General features: G+C 44.2%; 1 protein-coding gene across 1 annotated transcript in view; it reads left to right on the plus strand.

Moving 5' to 3' along the window:
• The window catches only part of wapla (WAPL cohesin release factor a), a 28313-nt gene extending 21512 nt beyond the window's left edge, over positions 1-6801 (plus strand). The window contains exons 18-20 of the mRNA XM_067367267.1: positions 107-195; positions 2324-2419; positions 2774-6801. Coding sequence (XP_067223368.1) covers positions 107-195; positions 2324-2419; positions 2774-2839 — 251 coding nt within the window. The 3' untranslated portion in view covers positions 2840-6801. The remainder of the gene's footprint in view (positions 1-106; positions 196-2323; positions 2420-2773) is intronic.
• The last annotated feature ends 7966 nt before the right edge of the window (positions 6802-14767 follow it).

Raw genomic sequence — 14767 nt, forward strand, 5'->3', positions numbered from 1 at the left:
GGTTGCCTATTAATTACAGTGGGAGAATGTGGTTCCATGGCCAAACCAGCTGAGAATCAGTTTAAAGGGCAAGCTTTTATGTTACTTTCCTGTCTTTCTTTTTCAGCCCTGCAGCATGCTGGGAAACACATGGAGGACAGCATTGTGGCGTCATACTCAGCTCTTCTACTTGGGTGCCTATGTCAGGAGAGTCCGGTGAGCATCACTTCCTGTCGCTCTTTAGGTGCTCTAGAGAGCAGTTGGTTCATTTTAAACCAAAAAGGATTTAATTTTTTATTTTTTGGGGGGGGGCACTGATCAACAAAAAATATTTAAAATAAACCAAATTTCTACAAATTGGTCAATTTATTGCAGTTATTTAACATAAAATAATTACTTGCATAAGTATTCACGTTTACAAGTATTTTTGCACTGAGATTGTGAGAAGAAACTACTCTTTTCAGGTCCACTTACTAATTCTCAATTGAAAGTCTGGATTCTTGGCTGCTTCAGAGTATTATTGTTGTTGTTGTTAAGCCATTCCACTAGCTTTGGCTTTATGCTTGATTTCACTGTCTTGCTGCAAAACAAATCTTCTCTTAGGTTGCTGGTGTCTTGCAAGTTTTCCTTCAGAATTTCCTTCTTTTTTTTTCTGCATTCATCTGACCATGGTAAGCCTTCATGGGCATGATGCAGAGAATCGTCTCAGCATGATGCTGTCACCACCATGATCCACAGTGGTTATGGTGTGTTTCTGATGATGCTCAGTGTGTAGCTTACCCACAACATTATGTTTACTCTGATGGCCAAAAACTTGGTTTTGATCTCATCAGTCTACAGAACTATCTCCAGCTGGATTCAGAGTCTCCTACGTGGTTTCTGGAAAGCTCTAGCCAAGATGTCATGACGTTTTTTTCCCATAAAGCTGTGAGAAGTGAAGCACCTGGGTAACAGTTCTGCAGAGACTCTCTAATTTCTTTCACTGAAGCTTGTAGCTCCCTCAGGGTTGTCGGGGGATTTACAGCTGCGTCAATACTCTTTCCGTTTTTTACCTGATCTAACAGTACTCCCAGGGATATTCAGTGATTTCAAAATCTTCTGGTATTCATCCCCTGCCTTGTGCTTTTCAATTACTTTTTAATGGAGATGCTTGGAGTGTTCTTTATATCTTCATGGTCTATGTTCTGCCACAATAATGACTCGCCAGAAGTTGCAGATAGAGGTTTATTTGTACTATAATCAATTGAAGCCATGTGATTTACACACACATGATCATACCACTGATAATTTAGGCTATTTATATGTTTGACATTATTGTATTTTTCTGTTGATCAGTGACAAAAAAAAGCAAAATTAAGTCAGTAAAAAGTGTTGTAAAATACAAAATCCAAAGGCGGAAGATGACCAAAGTGTGATAAACCTACACTACCGTTTGGGGTAAAGGTTTTTTATTTAAATTAAAGGTGCTCTAAGTGATGTCACACATTTTTAGGCCAAAACATTTTTTTGTCACATACAGCAAACATCTCCTCACTCTCTGCTAGCTGCCTGTCCCCTGAACACACTGTAAAAAAACGCGGTCTCTGTAGTCGCCACAAGCTCCAAAAACAGCAATAAAAACAAACTGGTGCAGCCTGGACCGCGAACCATAATAAACATGCTTCAGCCAATAACTGACAAGAATGATTTTAAATGCGCGTCCATGACTGTTTCAGGAAGCACGGATGGGAGGGGGAGGAGGAGGAGGAGGAGGAGGAGGAAGGGTCTAGCTAGCCTCTGTTTTGTTTGACAACACTTCAACAGGAAGTTACTCCACCCAGGATCACTTAGAGCACCTTTAATAGTTTTATTCATCAAGAATACGTTTAATTGATCAAAAGTAACAGTAAAGAAATTTACTGTTTTTATATTATTAATATAAAATTGCACAACTGTTTTCAATATTGATAATAATAAATGTTTCTTGAGCACCAAATCGGCATATTAATAATGATTTGTGAAGGATCATGTGACACTGAAGACTGGAGTAATGATGCTGAAAATTCAGCTTTGCCATCATAAGAATAATTTACATTTTAAATATAAATTGTAGTAATATTTCACATTATTAATGTTTTACTGTATTTTTAACCAAATAAATGCATCCTTGGTGAACAAAAACATTTTTTTTTAAAAACGTTCTGACCTCAAACTTTTAAATTGTAGTGTATGATAATGACATGAAGAATGAAAATGCAATGAATAATAATTGATGAATACTTTAAAAAGAATTACTAATCAGCTTACTATTTTGTTACGTATTTATTTACATTTAATTATTTTATCTTTTCTGTCTCTTTCTTAGATGAATGTGAAAACCGTACGGGAAAATCTTCCTAAGGGAGATTTCTCTATCATGACTGAAATGCTGAGAAAATTCCTTAATTTCATGAACCTGACGGTAAGTGCAACAATATCAAAACTTTTGCACCTTGCATTCCACATTTAAAAATCGTAAGTGTTACAATATTTTACTGACCTATGAAAATGACAGCATGGCGAAAATTAAGTAAAAGATGATTAATTGTAGTGCAGCTATAATGAAAAAGTGTCCAACTATGGTTTCAGTGGACCAATCACAGTGCGTCTTGTCTGTATTTGCTCTTGGCTTTTAATGTGCTATCCAGTTGTGATCTGGTCAATGTAATGCCAGGTGTATGGGGCCATTAATGACAGAAAATATGTTGCTGTGCTCTGTCTGTGCAGTGAAATTTAAATCAGTACTTTACTCTTCTCTTTTCTTCCCTATTATCAGTGTTCTGTTGGAACCACAGGACAGAAATCTATCTCACGGGTGATTGATTATTTGGAGCACTGTTAGCAGAGGTGTCGCAGTTCCCCCTCTTCCGTGGGATAATCTGGACCTGGCAACGTGCCTTAGGCCCTTCAGGACAAGAGACAGCAGTTCCGGTGGTAAAGATGGTTAAGCGTCACTACGGTCACGTCGCCTGAGTGACTCACTGCAGAGACTTTTGTGGGGGTTTTTCTTCTTTCTTTTTGCTTGTTTTTACATTGTCTTTTTCAAATGCTGTCTTTCTCTCTCATGCTCTCTCACACACACTCACTCACTCACTCAGCTGTGTGTTTGCATAATATTTGGTTTTTGAAGCACTGATCCCCATGTAAAACAAAAACTAAGCTATGTTTTGAAACAAATGATTTTAAGCTAGTTGTCCTTGTTTGTAGTGTAAAGATTTACACTAAACCTAGTAACTTATTGATATTTCAAACACTGAGATCTGAGGCTTTGTTCAGTTTTAGGATTGAGTGTTTGCACAATGTTTGTTCAGACAGTGCAGTCAGTATCTGCTGTATTTACATCAGTAATGATGTAAGCTTCAGCACAATCCCAAAATAATTTCTCATACAATAACTGATTGCTGTAGAAACTGGAAAGTTTGCCTCTTCTCATGACATCTCACATAGTCTATAGTAAAGGCATTTTAAGCATTCACGAATATACTGCGCCCCAAAACTGCTGTTATGCTCACCAAGGCTGCATTTATTTGATCAAAAATACAGTAAAACCGTAATAATGTGAAAAATATTATATATATTTTGTGACATGATCCTTCCAAAATCATGCTGATTTGGTGCTCAAGAAACATTTCTTATTATTATCAATGTTGAAAACCATTGTGCTGCTTAATATTGCTGTTATACTTTCTTTTTTTCAGGATTCTCTGATCAGCATTGAACAACATTTATTCCAAAATAGAAATCTGTTTAAAATTATAAATGTCTTTACTGACACTTTTGATCAATTTAATGCATCCTTGAGGAATGAAAGTATTAATTTGTGTGGGGGGCAAACTCTTACAAACTCCAAACTTTTGACTGCAAAAAAAATTATCATCTGGGGATTTGGGCAAAAAATAAATAAAGAAAAAAAAAATGGTTGGCAGTCTGAATAAAGCCTAAGATGCCTGATGAACCAAAGACAAACACCTTGCAAACATGAAAACAAGCATGCATTAATCAAATCAAGTTGAATTTTCCTGTCCTACTTAGAATTTTTCACTGTCATTGTTTCTTTCACATACAGTCATCTGAAAAAGAAAGTACACCCTTTTAAATTCTCTGTTTTCATGTATCAGGACATAATAAAAAATCATCTAGTCTTTAGCAAGTCTTAAAATTAGGTAAATACAACCTCAGATGAACAACACATGACATTACACTGTCATTATTTATTTACCAAAAATAAAGCCAAAATGGAGAAGCCATGTGTGACAAAATAATATGATTTAATTGCTTGTAGAACCAGCTTTAGCAGCAATAACTACTACTTTATCAGCCTGTCACATCATTGTGGAGAAATTCTTCTTCTATGCTTCAGTTTATTGAGGTTTGTGGGCATCTGTTTATACACAGGTCCCGCCACAGAATTTTAATCGGTTTAGGTCTGAATTTTGAATGGGCCAGTGCAACAACTTGATTATTTTCTTTTACAGCCATTTTAGTCTGCTTGGGTTCATTGTCCTGTTGCATGACCCAATTTCAAGTCAAGTCAAGTCAAATTTATTTATATAGCGCTTTTACAATTGGTAATTGTTTCAAAGCAGCTTCACATATTAGAAGCACAGAAAAAAAGAGAAGTGGTTAAAAATAAGCTGTACAAACAAGCGTGGTAATATGTAACATATACAAGATGGTGCTACAGTAAGCCAATGTCGGCTGACTCCCAGGGGTGGAAAAAAAAACCCTAGGAGAAAAACCCAACGTGCTAGCAATGGGAAAAAAGTCCTAGGAAGGAAAAAACCCCTTGGAAGATATATATAATATATGTAATTTCAGCCCAGCTTTAGCTGTCAGACAGATGGCCTCACATTTGACTCTAGAATACTTTTGTATGCAGAGGAGTTCATTGTCGACTCAATGACTACAAGGTGCCCAGGTCATGTGGCTGCGAAACAAGCCCAAATCATCACCCCTCCACCATCTTGTTTGACAGTTGGTGTATGAAGTGTTTGTGCTGATATGCTGTTTGCTTTATGCATTATGGCCAAACATCTCCACTTTGGTCTCGTCTATCCAAAGGACATTGTTCCAGAAGATTTGTGGTTCGTTCAGATGCAACTTTGCAAATCTAAGCCATGCTGCCATGTTCTTTTTTAGAAAGAAGAGGCTTTCTCCTGACAATGCTTCCAAACATGCCATACTACAGTGTTTTTCTAATTGTATTGTCATGAACTTTAACATTTATCATGTTAACTGAGGACTGTAGAGTCTGAGATGTAGCTCTTGGTTTTTTTTGTAGTTTCTCTGAGCAGTGCACTGTCTGAACTTGGGGTGAATTTGCTGGGATGTCTACTCATGGGAAGATTGGCAACTGTCTTGAATGTTTTCCACTTGTAAATGTTCTTCCTTGCTGTAGAATGATGGACGTTAAATTGTTTGGAAATGGCCTTGTGATCCTTCCTAGATTGATGGGCAGCAACAATTGCTTCTCTAAGATCATTTCTGGTGTCTGTCCTCCTTGGCATTGTGTTAACACACACCTGAAGGCTCTACACCAGCAAACTGCCAAAACTTCTGATTTTATAGAGTTGGTCACACTTGCTGATGATCACTTAATTCAGGGCATTTGATTAGCAGTGCCTGACTGCTACTTACTCTCTTAATTCCTATGGAAGCAGTAAGGGTGTCACAGATGGCTTCCCCATTTTGGCCTAGTTTTTGTTAAATAAATAATGACACAGTGTGATATGTCATAGGGTTTTGTTCATCAGGGTTGTATTTAACTAATTTTTAAGACCTGCCAAGGACCAGATGATTTTTTTTTTTTTTTATGTCCTGATATAAACCAAAAAGTTAAAAAGGATGTAATTTCTTTTTCACATGACTGTATACTGAAACAATCTGTTATGGTAGATTTCTTTTAAAGCTACACAGTGATAACCGTAAGCAAGAAGTTGATGATTTTATGGGAAGAATTGCAGAGGTTTCTGTTTTTTTTTATTTTTATTTTTTTTCATGGTTTTTTTGATCATCCACTGGTTTTAATTTTTCTGTGAAGAATCATCAGCTGACATTACCCATGATTAAAAAAAAAAATCTTCCTTTTTAATCTGTTTTGATTAGTTTTGTAATCTGTGCATTGTGAGCCCCATTTTAATGTTAAAAAGGAAAAAAAGACAGCACTTGAAAATTGTTTTAATGTTTTAGTGGGTTCATGAATGACTCATCCTCTGTTAATTTAATTATACTCTGATTTTAATATAATAGAACAATGGAGATTTATTGTTTTATAATTATTGTTTTTCTTTACCTTTGATGATATTCAGGAAAATGTTTCTTTAAATTGTTATTTCATCCCGTGTGTGTTTGCAGAATGGCTGGATGCTGCTGAAAGGTCTTAGACAAAAAAAAAAATCTTTTTCAGACTGAACTAAGCAAAAGTGTCCTCTATTCCTTTCAGATCTTTACTGAAGCAGAGCCATATGGAGTAAAGCTTGTTCTATTTTGTAAAACTGAAACAAGTTTTACGATAAGTTAATTTCAGATCTGAAGTTTTATTTTTTTTTTCTTTTAATTGTAAATATTTCTGTACATATTTGATGTTAGACTGCTAGAATACTTTCAAATCACCAAATCTGAATTTTCTTTATTTTATACCCCTTCCCCCCTCCCTTTTATTGCATTATTTTAGATAAAAGTAAAAGTACAATAACAAGAAGTATATAAATATTATATATAAATATATATATTAAAGGAAAAAACAATTTGTACCATTTTCCAGGATGTTGTCTTTGGTTACAATGTAAATAATTTTACCTTGAATAAATACTTGCTACTTTCAGTACTTGTTGACTGTTTTATAGCATCCTCTGTGTGAGCCCATGGTTGAAAGATGTTAGTGTGAAAATACAACAACGTGTAAAGACTCACTGAAATGTAACCGCAAGGTTATCGTAACGTTTAACACTTTGATGTTCAGTCAATTTAGACTGGGAACATTTTTTGGGAATTTTTAAAAATCGATACTTCATCAGAATGGTATCAGAGTTTGACTTTTGTGGCAGCTAATAATGACCGCCATAGGAAATTAATGAAATATGAAGCAAAATGTCTTTGTGTTCAGGTTTGACTGTATTAAAATGTAGTAAAAAAAAAAAAACAACAAAAAAAGTAGTCTTTGAGAATGCCTAAATGTATATCCAAATCCAACCTGATAGTAGTTTGTCTAAAAACAACTATAGAATTTACAAGCCTCTTTATAGAGAGCTATATAGGAATCTAGTGATGACGCAATGGTATTACAGATGTTTTTACTCCCACCGCTGACACTAATCTTCAATTGAAAAATAATATAAACAAATTGGAAACATTTTTTTGATGAATATAAGACCGTAGAAAACACTGACTGAGTAGCACTAACATAGACGAAGCAGGCTACTCACCACTTTGATATATGCATGTCTGGTGTCTTCAGTGAAAACTTCACAGCCACCAGATCAACAAAACAGAGTATTAACAATTAGCATGTACACAGAGGTCATATCATACCAGTCATGAACAGATATGCAAAGTTTTGTTGGCAAAAAAATTAAACCTCAAGTCCATCCTTGCATTGAGTCCCTGCATACACAGAGCCAAATCCTCCTTCACCCAGCTTGTGGCTAACTTTATAATGGCTGCTTTTCTATAAAAAGATCCTGCTTTAGCAGTTCCTCAGCAGCAGGGGGGCTTCATAAGTTGGAGCTATGTGTAAAATCAAATAAATTATATGAATTTAAAAAATGCAATCTCAAATTAGATTTGTTTCTCATTTAGGGGCACTTTTGACATGATTTCTCAGTCATCAATCAGCCGTTATCATGACATGTTCATGTGATTTTACCGTTGAAAAGTTTATGGTATAATCCTACCTCATTCTTACAGTCTTTCTCAGCCTGAACCAGGTCGTATTTTGTAGTTCTAGGAAAGTAGAGAGTGGGCCACTTCCAGAATCTCTTCTTCCTCTTATTTTAAGAAGAGGAAGAAGGCTTTTTTTAAAGTGACAGAAGCTTAATATACCTGCTGCTGTTTGTGTTCTCCTTAATGTTAATCAAACAATAACAAAAGAGAGAGAGAGAGAGAAAATTACCCACTGTTCTTAATTGACTGAAAAACTTAAGCAGCATTTAATTAATTTCAGCTGAAAGATGAAGGCTGTGATATTAGTATTGTCCTCTAGAGGGAGCAACAGGATAAGAAATCTTTTAAGCCTAAACTTTTACATCAGTTTCCATACCTTAGAATGGAAAGAAATGAATAGATCTAGTTCATTTGTATAGGCTAACTGTGGTGTACTAACAGTACAGTTTTATATAATTAGTGTACATAGAAATCTGTGAAATACTAATGGATCATTAAATCTTTATTTAACTTTTATAGACCCCAATGAAACACTTTTTTTTTTCAAGTTGCCAGACGTGATATACTTAATATACTGATGTCCATTGAAAATGAAGAGACAATTTTATTAGTCTATCTATCTATCTATCTATCTATCTATCTATCTATCTATCTATCTATCTATCTATCTATCTATCTATCTATCTATCTATCTATCTATCTATCTATCTATCTATCTATCAATCTATCTATCTATCTAATCTATCTATCCACATGCTATATATATATATTGTGACGCGTGTCCCGAGCTCTCATCAGCGTCGCCCTGGAAACTGAGCAGGCACACCTGCACCTGCTCATCACGGGCTGAGTGGCCACACCTGCGTCCCATCAAGCACTGCTCATTTAAACCCTGCAAGCAAACACAGAGGTGAGAGATGTCTCCGCAAGACTCGGCTAACCCTTTCTTTCATTGTGCCTACAGAGAGCAGCGTGTGACCGCCAGCCCCAACGCCCACAGGAGAGCACGGACCCACACTGCACCAGCGCACCCAAAACAAGGAAGCTGAGCACCGAGCACCAAACCACCCTTTACTTGAATAAAAACCACCCTTCGGGGAACTTACCCTCCATCCTCGACTCGTGTCCTACTTCACCCCGTCACACTGGTGGAGAATGCGGGCAGTACAGTGAAGAGGACATAGACGACCCCACCTCACACGGCGTTCTATTATTGAACTCGTTTGCTTTGGTTGTTTTTTTTGTTTGTTTTTTCCACTCTCTTTGCCTCACGTATTTTCTCTGGTTCCTCAGGTGGCGCTCCTCCTCCAACGATGGAAGAGCTGTTGAAGCACCTCACTGAGGTGAGCATCCGCCAGCAGCAAATTATGGAACACATGGCCTCCCGGCAGGGGGAAACCGACCGTGAGCTGGCCGCGCTCCGTCTCGCCACAGCCCCGCGAACTCCGCCCCCTGACCCCCGTGTCCAGGCAACACAGCTATTACCCAGGATGACGGCACATGATGACGTAACGATGTATCTCCAGATGTTCGAGACCGTTGCCATGCGGGAGGCGTGGCCCGAGGAGGAATGGGCACGCATCGTGGCCCCACTGCTCACGGGAGAGGCTCAGCGTGCGTACTTCGCGCTTCCCCCGGAACAAAGTACCTCCTACGAGGTCTTACGGAAGGAGATCCTGGGCCGAATGGGGCTGTCTCCGATCAGCGCTGCCCAGCTATTCAACGAGTGGACCTTTGACCCGCGGCAGCCGGCTCCGGGTTCAAGCCGCTAGCCTCTCCCGACTGGCCCAACACTGGTTGCTGGCCGGGGGTCCCACCGTACACCAGGTAGCGGAGCGCGTTGTGGTCGACCGCCTCCTGCGTGCCCTTCCCCGTCCGCTACGGCAGGCAGCCGGTATGCGGAACCCAGCCAACGTGGATGAACTGGTCGAGGCCATAGAGCTGGCGGAGGCCACCCAACACCGGGATGTAGGGGAGAGAGCGCCACCGTTTCCCCCGAAGGGTGGTCCAGGAGCGGCGCGCGCCGGAGGGCACACAGCGACCGGTGAGCAGGCCGGGGGTTCCCGGCCCACAGGATGAGCCCATGCCCACAGAAGCACCCCGCTCCCCAGGACGACCTTGGCTGGCAGGCTGCGCCGTTCACACAGAAAACGCGCCGCGGGTGGAGGTGAAAGTAAACGGCCGCCCATTCCTCGCCCTTCTGGACTCTGGCAGTGCGGTCAGCCTGGTCAAAACATCGATCCTACCCCCACGGGCCGAAGCCAAGACTAAGCTCCCCATTACCTGTGTGCACGGCGACACCAGAGAAGTGCCGGCGCGGTGGGTTAACATCGCTGCGTCAATCGGTGCCTGGCCAGTAGACGTCGGGCTCGTCAGGGATCTACCAGTGCCGGTCCTTCTCGGAAGAGACTGGCCAGGGTTCGACCGCCTACTCGCCGCCGTCACTCAGCCTGCCAGCCTTGCTGGGAACCGCCCAACCCGGAAGCCCGGCAGGAAAGCCCGACGACGTCCCGTGCTGCTGGCCTCCGACAGTCCCAGAGGCGGTGAGTCACCCCGTCCACCTCATAACCTCTATTTTGATTTGTTCCAGCAGGTGACTGGAGCCGGGGGTTTCTCCAAGGAGCAGCACGAGGACGATCGCCTTAAGCACTGTTGGGGGCAGGTGAGGGTTGCGGAAGGAAAGGAGCTTCAGCCAGCACCCCACCCAACGCCACATTTTGTCGTGGACAATGGCCTGCTTTACTGTGTCGCCCAGCGGAGGGGGGAGGAGAAAACCCTGCTGGTGGTCCCGCGCAGCAAAACGGAGGCAGTGATCGAGATTGCCCATGCCCATCCGATGGCAGGCCACCTGGGGGCCCAAAACACGATCCAGCGTCTCCGCGACCGGTTCCACTGGCCGGGCCTAGAGGCAGAAGTTCGACGATTCTGCCAGGCCTGCCCAACGTGCCAACGGACGTCACCTCGGACACCTCCCCCCAGCCCGCTGATACCGCTGCCCATCATAGAGGTGCCCTTCGAACGGATTGGGATGGATTTGGTGGGGCCGCTGCCGAAGTCCGCCCGGGGGCATGAACACATCCTCGTCATCGTGGATTATGCCACCCGTTACCCTGAGGCCGTTCCCCTCCGTAAAGCCACCACGAAGGCGATATCCCAGGAGCTGTTCCTCCTCTTCAGCCGGGTTGGCATCCCCTCCCAGATCCTGACTGACCAGGGCACCCCGTTCATGTCCCGGATGATGGCGGATGTCTGTAAACTCCTGAAAGTCCAACAGCTCCGCACCACGGTGCACCACCCCCAGACCGACGGGCTCGTCGAACGCTTTAACCAGACCCTCAAACAGATGTTGCGCCGGGTGGCGGCCGAAGATAAGCGGGACTGGGACCAAATGCTCCCCTACGTACTCTTCGGGGTTCGAGAGATCCCTCAGGCCTCCACCGGCTTTACTCCGTTCGAGCTGCTCTTCGGCCGACAACCCCGCGGTCTGCTGGACGTTGCCCGAGAGGCCTGGGAACAACAACCGGCGGTACACCGGACCACCATCGAACATGTGCGCGAGATGAGGGAGCGAATCGACCGAGTTATGCCCATTGTCCGGGAACACCTCGTCAAGGCGCAACAGGCGCAGCAACGATATTACAACCGGGCGGCCCAACCACGGGAGTTCCAGCGAGGAGACCACGTCCTGGTGCTGGTTCCCACGGCCGCCTGCAAGTTCTTGGCCACCTGGCAAGGTCCCTACACCGTCACAGAAAAGGTCGGTCCCGTCACGTACCGTGTGCGGCAACCAGGTAAAAGGAAGAAGGATCAGCTCTACCACGTCAACCTTATGAAGCGCTGGGTCGGGACCGGGCCCCAGCTCTCGGCCTACACCAGCTCGACTCCCGTGGTTGTTGATATGGATCCCCAACTCTCCGCCGCCCAGAAGTCGGAGCTGCAACACCTGGTCAGTCAGTTTTCGGATGTGTTCTCCCCCCAGCCTGGGCGGACCCACGTCTTGGAGCATGACATCCGCACACCACCGGGGACCATCGTCCGGCAGCGGCCCTACCGTGTCCCGGAGGCTCGGCGACACGCCATCGAGGACGAGGTACAGGAGATGCTGAGGTTAGGGGTAATTGAACCATCGCGCAGTCCCTGGTCCAGCCCCATCGTCATGGTTCCAAAGCCCGACGGCACCCTCCGCTTCTGTAACGACTTCCGTCGCCTAAACGAAGTTTCAGAATTTGACTGTTACCCAATGCCCCGCGTAGACGAGTTGTTGGACCGTCTGGGAAGGGCCCGGTTCATCTCCACTCTCGACCTTACCAAGGGCTACTGGCAGGTCCCCTTGACGGAACAGGCCAAACCAAAGACGGCCTTCTCTACCCCAAGTGGCCACTGGCAGTACCGGGTCCTTCCCTTCGGCCTACACGGGGCCCCGGCCACCTTCCAACGGTTAATGGACATCCTCCTCCGGCCGCATCAAGCATATGCGGCGGCCTATCTCGACGACGTCATCATTCATTCGGAGACTTGGGAGGACCATCTGGAGCGGCTGCGGAGGGTGCTAACGGAACTACGCGGGGCTGGCCTAACCGCCAACCCCGGAAGTGTCATCTGGCCCTCGCCGAGGCGAAGTACTTGGGGTATCAGGTGGGTCGCGGCCTCATTAAACCACAAGAGAAGAAGGTGGCAGCTATCCTCTCCGCGCGGCGCGGCCCACCTCCAAGACACAGGTACGGGCCTTTTTGGGGTTGGCGGGGTATTACCGCTGCTTTATCCCTAACTTCTCCTCCTTAGCTTCTCCCCTGACAGACCTGACCAGGAAGGGGCAGCCGGAGAAGGTCCCGTGGACCCCTGAGACGGAAACGGCATTCCACCGGATAAAGGCAGCCCTCACGACGGAACCAGTCCTCCGAGCCCCGACTTCAACTGCCCCTTCCTGCTGCAGACGGACGCCTCAGACACCGGGTTGGGAGCCGTCCTATCGCAGGACCATGACGGTGAGGAACACCCGGTGATGTTCATAAGCCGAAAGCTGACCCCTGCGGAACAACGATACGCCACGGTAGAAAGGGAAGCGTTGGCCGTCAAGTGGGCAGTCCTGGAGCTCAGGTATTACCTCCTCGGCCGCCACTTCACCCTCGTAACCGATCACGCTCCCCTACAGTGGATGGCCCGAGCCAAGGAGACGAACGCCAGGGTGACGCGGTGGTTTCTTGCGCTCCAGGACTTCAACTTCACCGTGCAACACCGAGCGGGGACGGCCAACGCAAACGCCGACGGACTCTCCCGGCTGTGGTCGGCTTTCGCAGGTCTGTCAGGTTCCACTCCCCACCCTCCCCCGATCTCCCCGCTTCTCCATAGGAACAGGACGACGCTTGGGGGGGAGTGTGACGCGTGTCCCGAGCTCTCATCAGCGTCGCCCTGGAAACTGAGCAGGCACACCTGCACCTGCTCATCACGGGCTGAGTGGCCACACCTGCGTCCCATCAAGCACTGCTCATTTAAACCCTGCAAGCAAACACAGAGGTGAGAGATGTCTCCGCAAGACTCGGCTAACCCTTTCTTTCATTGTGCCTACAGAGAGCAGCGTGTGACCGCCAGCCCCAACGCCCACAGGAGAGCACGGACCCACACTGCACCAGCGCACCCAAAACAAGGAAGCTGAGCACCGAGCACCAAACCACCCTTTACTTGAATAAAAACCACCCTTCGGGGAACTTACCCTCCATCCTCGACTCGTGTCCTACTTCACCCCGTCACAATATATATAGTCAGAACTAACATAGTCAGAATTGTATTGACAGCCTTGAAAAATGTTTGAACATTTTTATCCTTAAGCACATCTGCAAGAAACAGATTTCTGCTGATTCTGTCATGATGCACGTTTAACAAACAGTCTGTTTCACCTTGTGACATTGTCAGTTTGTTACGTTATGTTTTAGACAGTTGCCACAGCTGGTTTCCAGAAGAGGGCACTGCGGCTCAGGTTCATGCCCTTCTGAAATGTGTCACGCTGTCTGTCTTGCTGACGACATGGCGCTGATGATTTATGCTATTCCACCTTTTAAGATGAGTTTTATGATTAACAAACTCCATAAAAGTAGTTTGCTTACAGCCCACCATTGAATTTGAGACATTTGTTGATCTTACAAATCAGGAGCTGTCACTACCTGGCAGTGCTGTGGAGTCCAGGGCTGTCGGCGAGGACACTGATGTTAATTTTCTGAAAGCATATAGGCTAGTCCTGATGAGACTTTCACCTGCACTCAGGAATACCTTCCACATCACTGTGCAGAATGGAGAGGTTGAGGTTACAGTGTGACACTCAGCAGCAGAACTTGTTTGGATCAGATATTGTGCTGCAGGGCCAGAGGCTTGTTCTGCCCTGGTTCTCACTGGAGGGTCACCTACTCCCGGGTTCAACAGTAGAAAATCTCCCAGGCGCTTTTTGTTCTCTCAGTGAATTTAAACAAATCTTCAGGGAGTAGCGGCTGGGCAGTGTTTTCATAGCGATTACATGAATGGGTTTTTAGAGCTCTGTCAAGCGCATATTCTTGTGAAATATATTATTGTGTGAAATTGTTTCATGTAGAGTGATGTCGGGTAAAACGGGGTCAGATAAGGCTGGAAATTTTTATTTTGTCTTTTTTTTTTTAATTCAATATTAAATCACTGCTTACTGTTTAAATAGGCCTATAATGGACATTCAACAGTTTAAGTTGCTTTTTAATTTATTTAATTTATTTATACAGTCAGCCAGTCATTATCGCAAAATAACCCCCAACAGGGTGATCAGCCCATTAACGTGGAACTACTTGCCAAATACATAAATAAACATGTAGACATTATATTGATTGAAATTTTAAGTGCTATAAAATTATTCCTATATATTTCAAAAAAG

Source organism: Chanodichthys erythropterus, chromosome 18 (assembly GCF_024489055.1).
Source record: "Chanodichthys erythropterus isolate Z2021 chromosome 18, ASM2448905v1, whole genome shotgun sequence".
Taxonomy (NCBI): Eukaryota; Metazoa; Chordata; class Actinopteri; order Cypriniformes; family Xenocyprididae; genus Chanodichthys; species Chanodichthys erythropterus.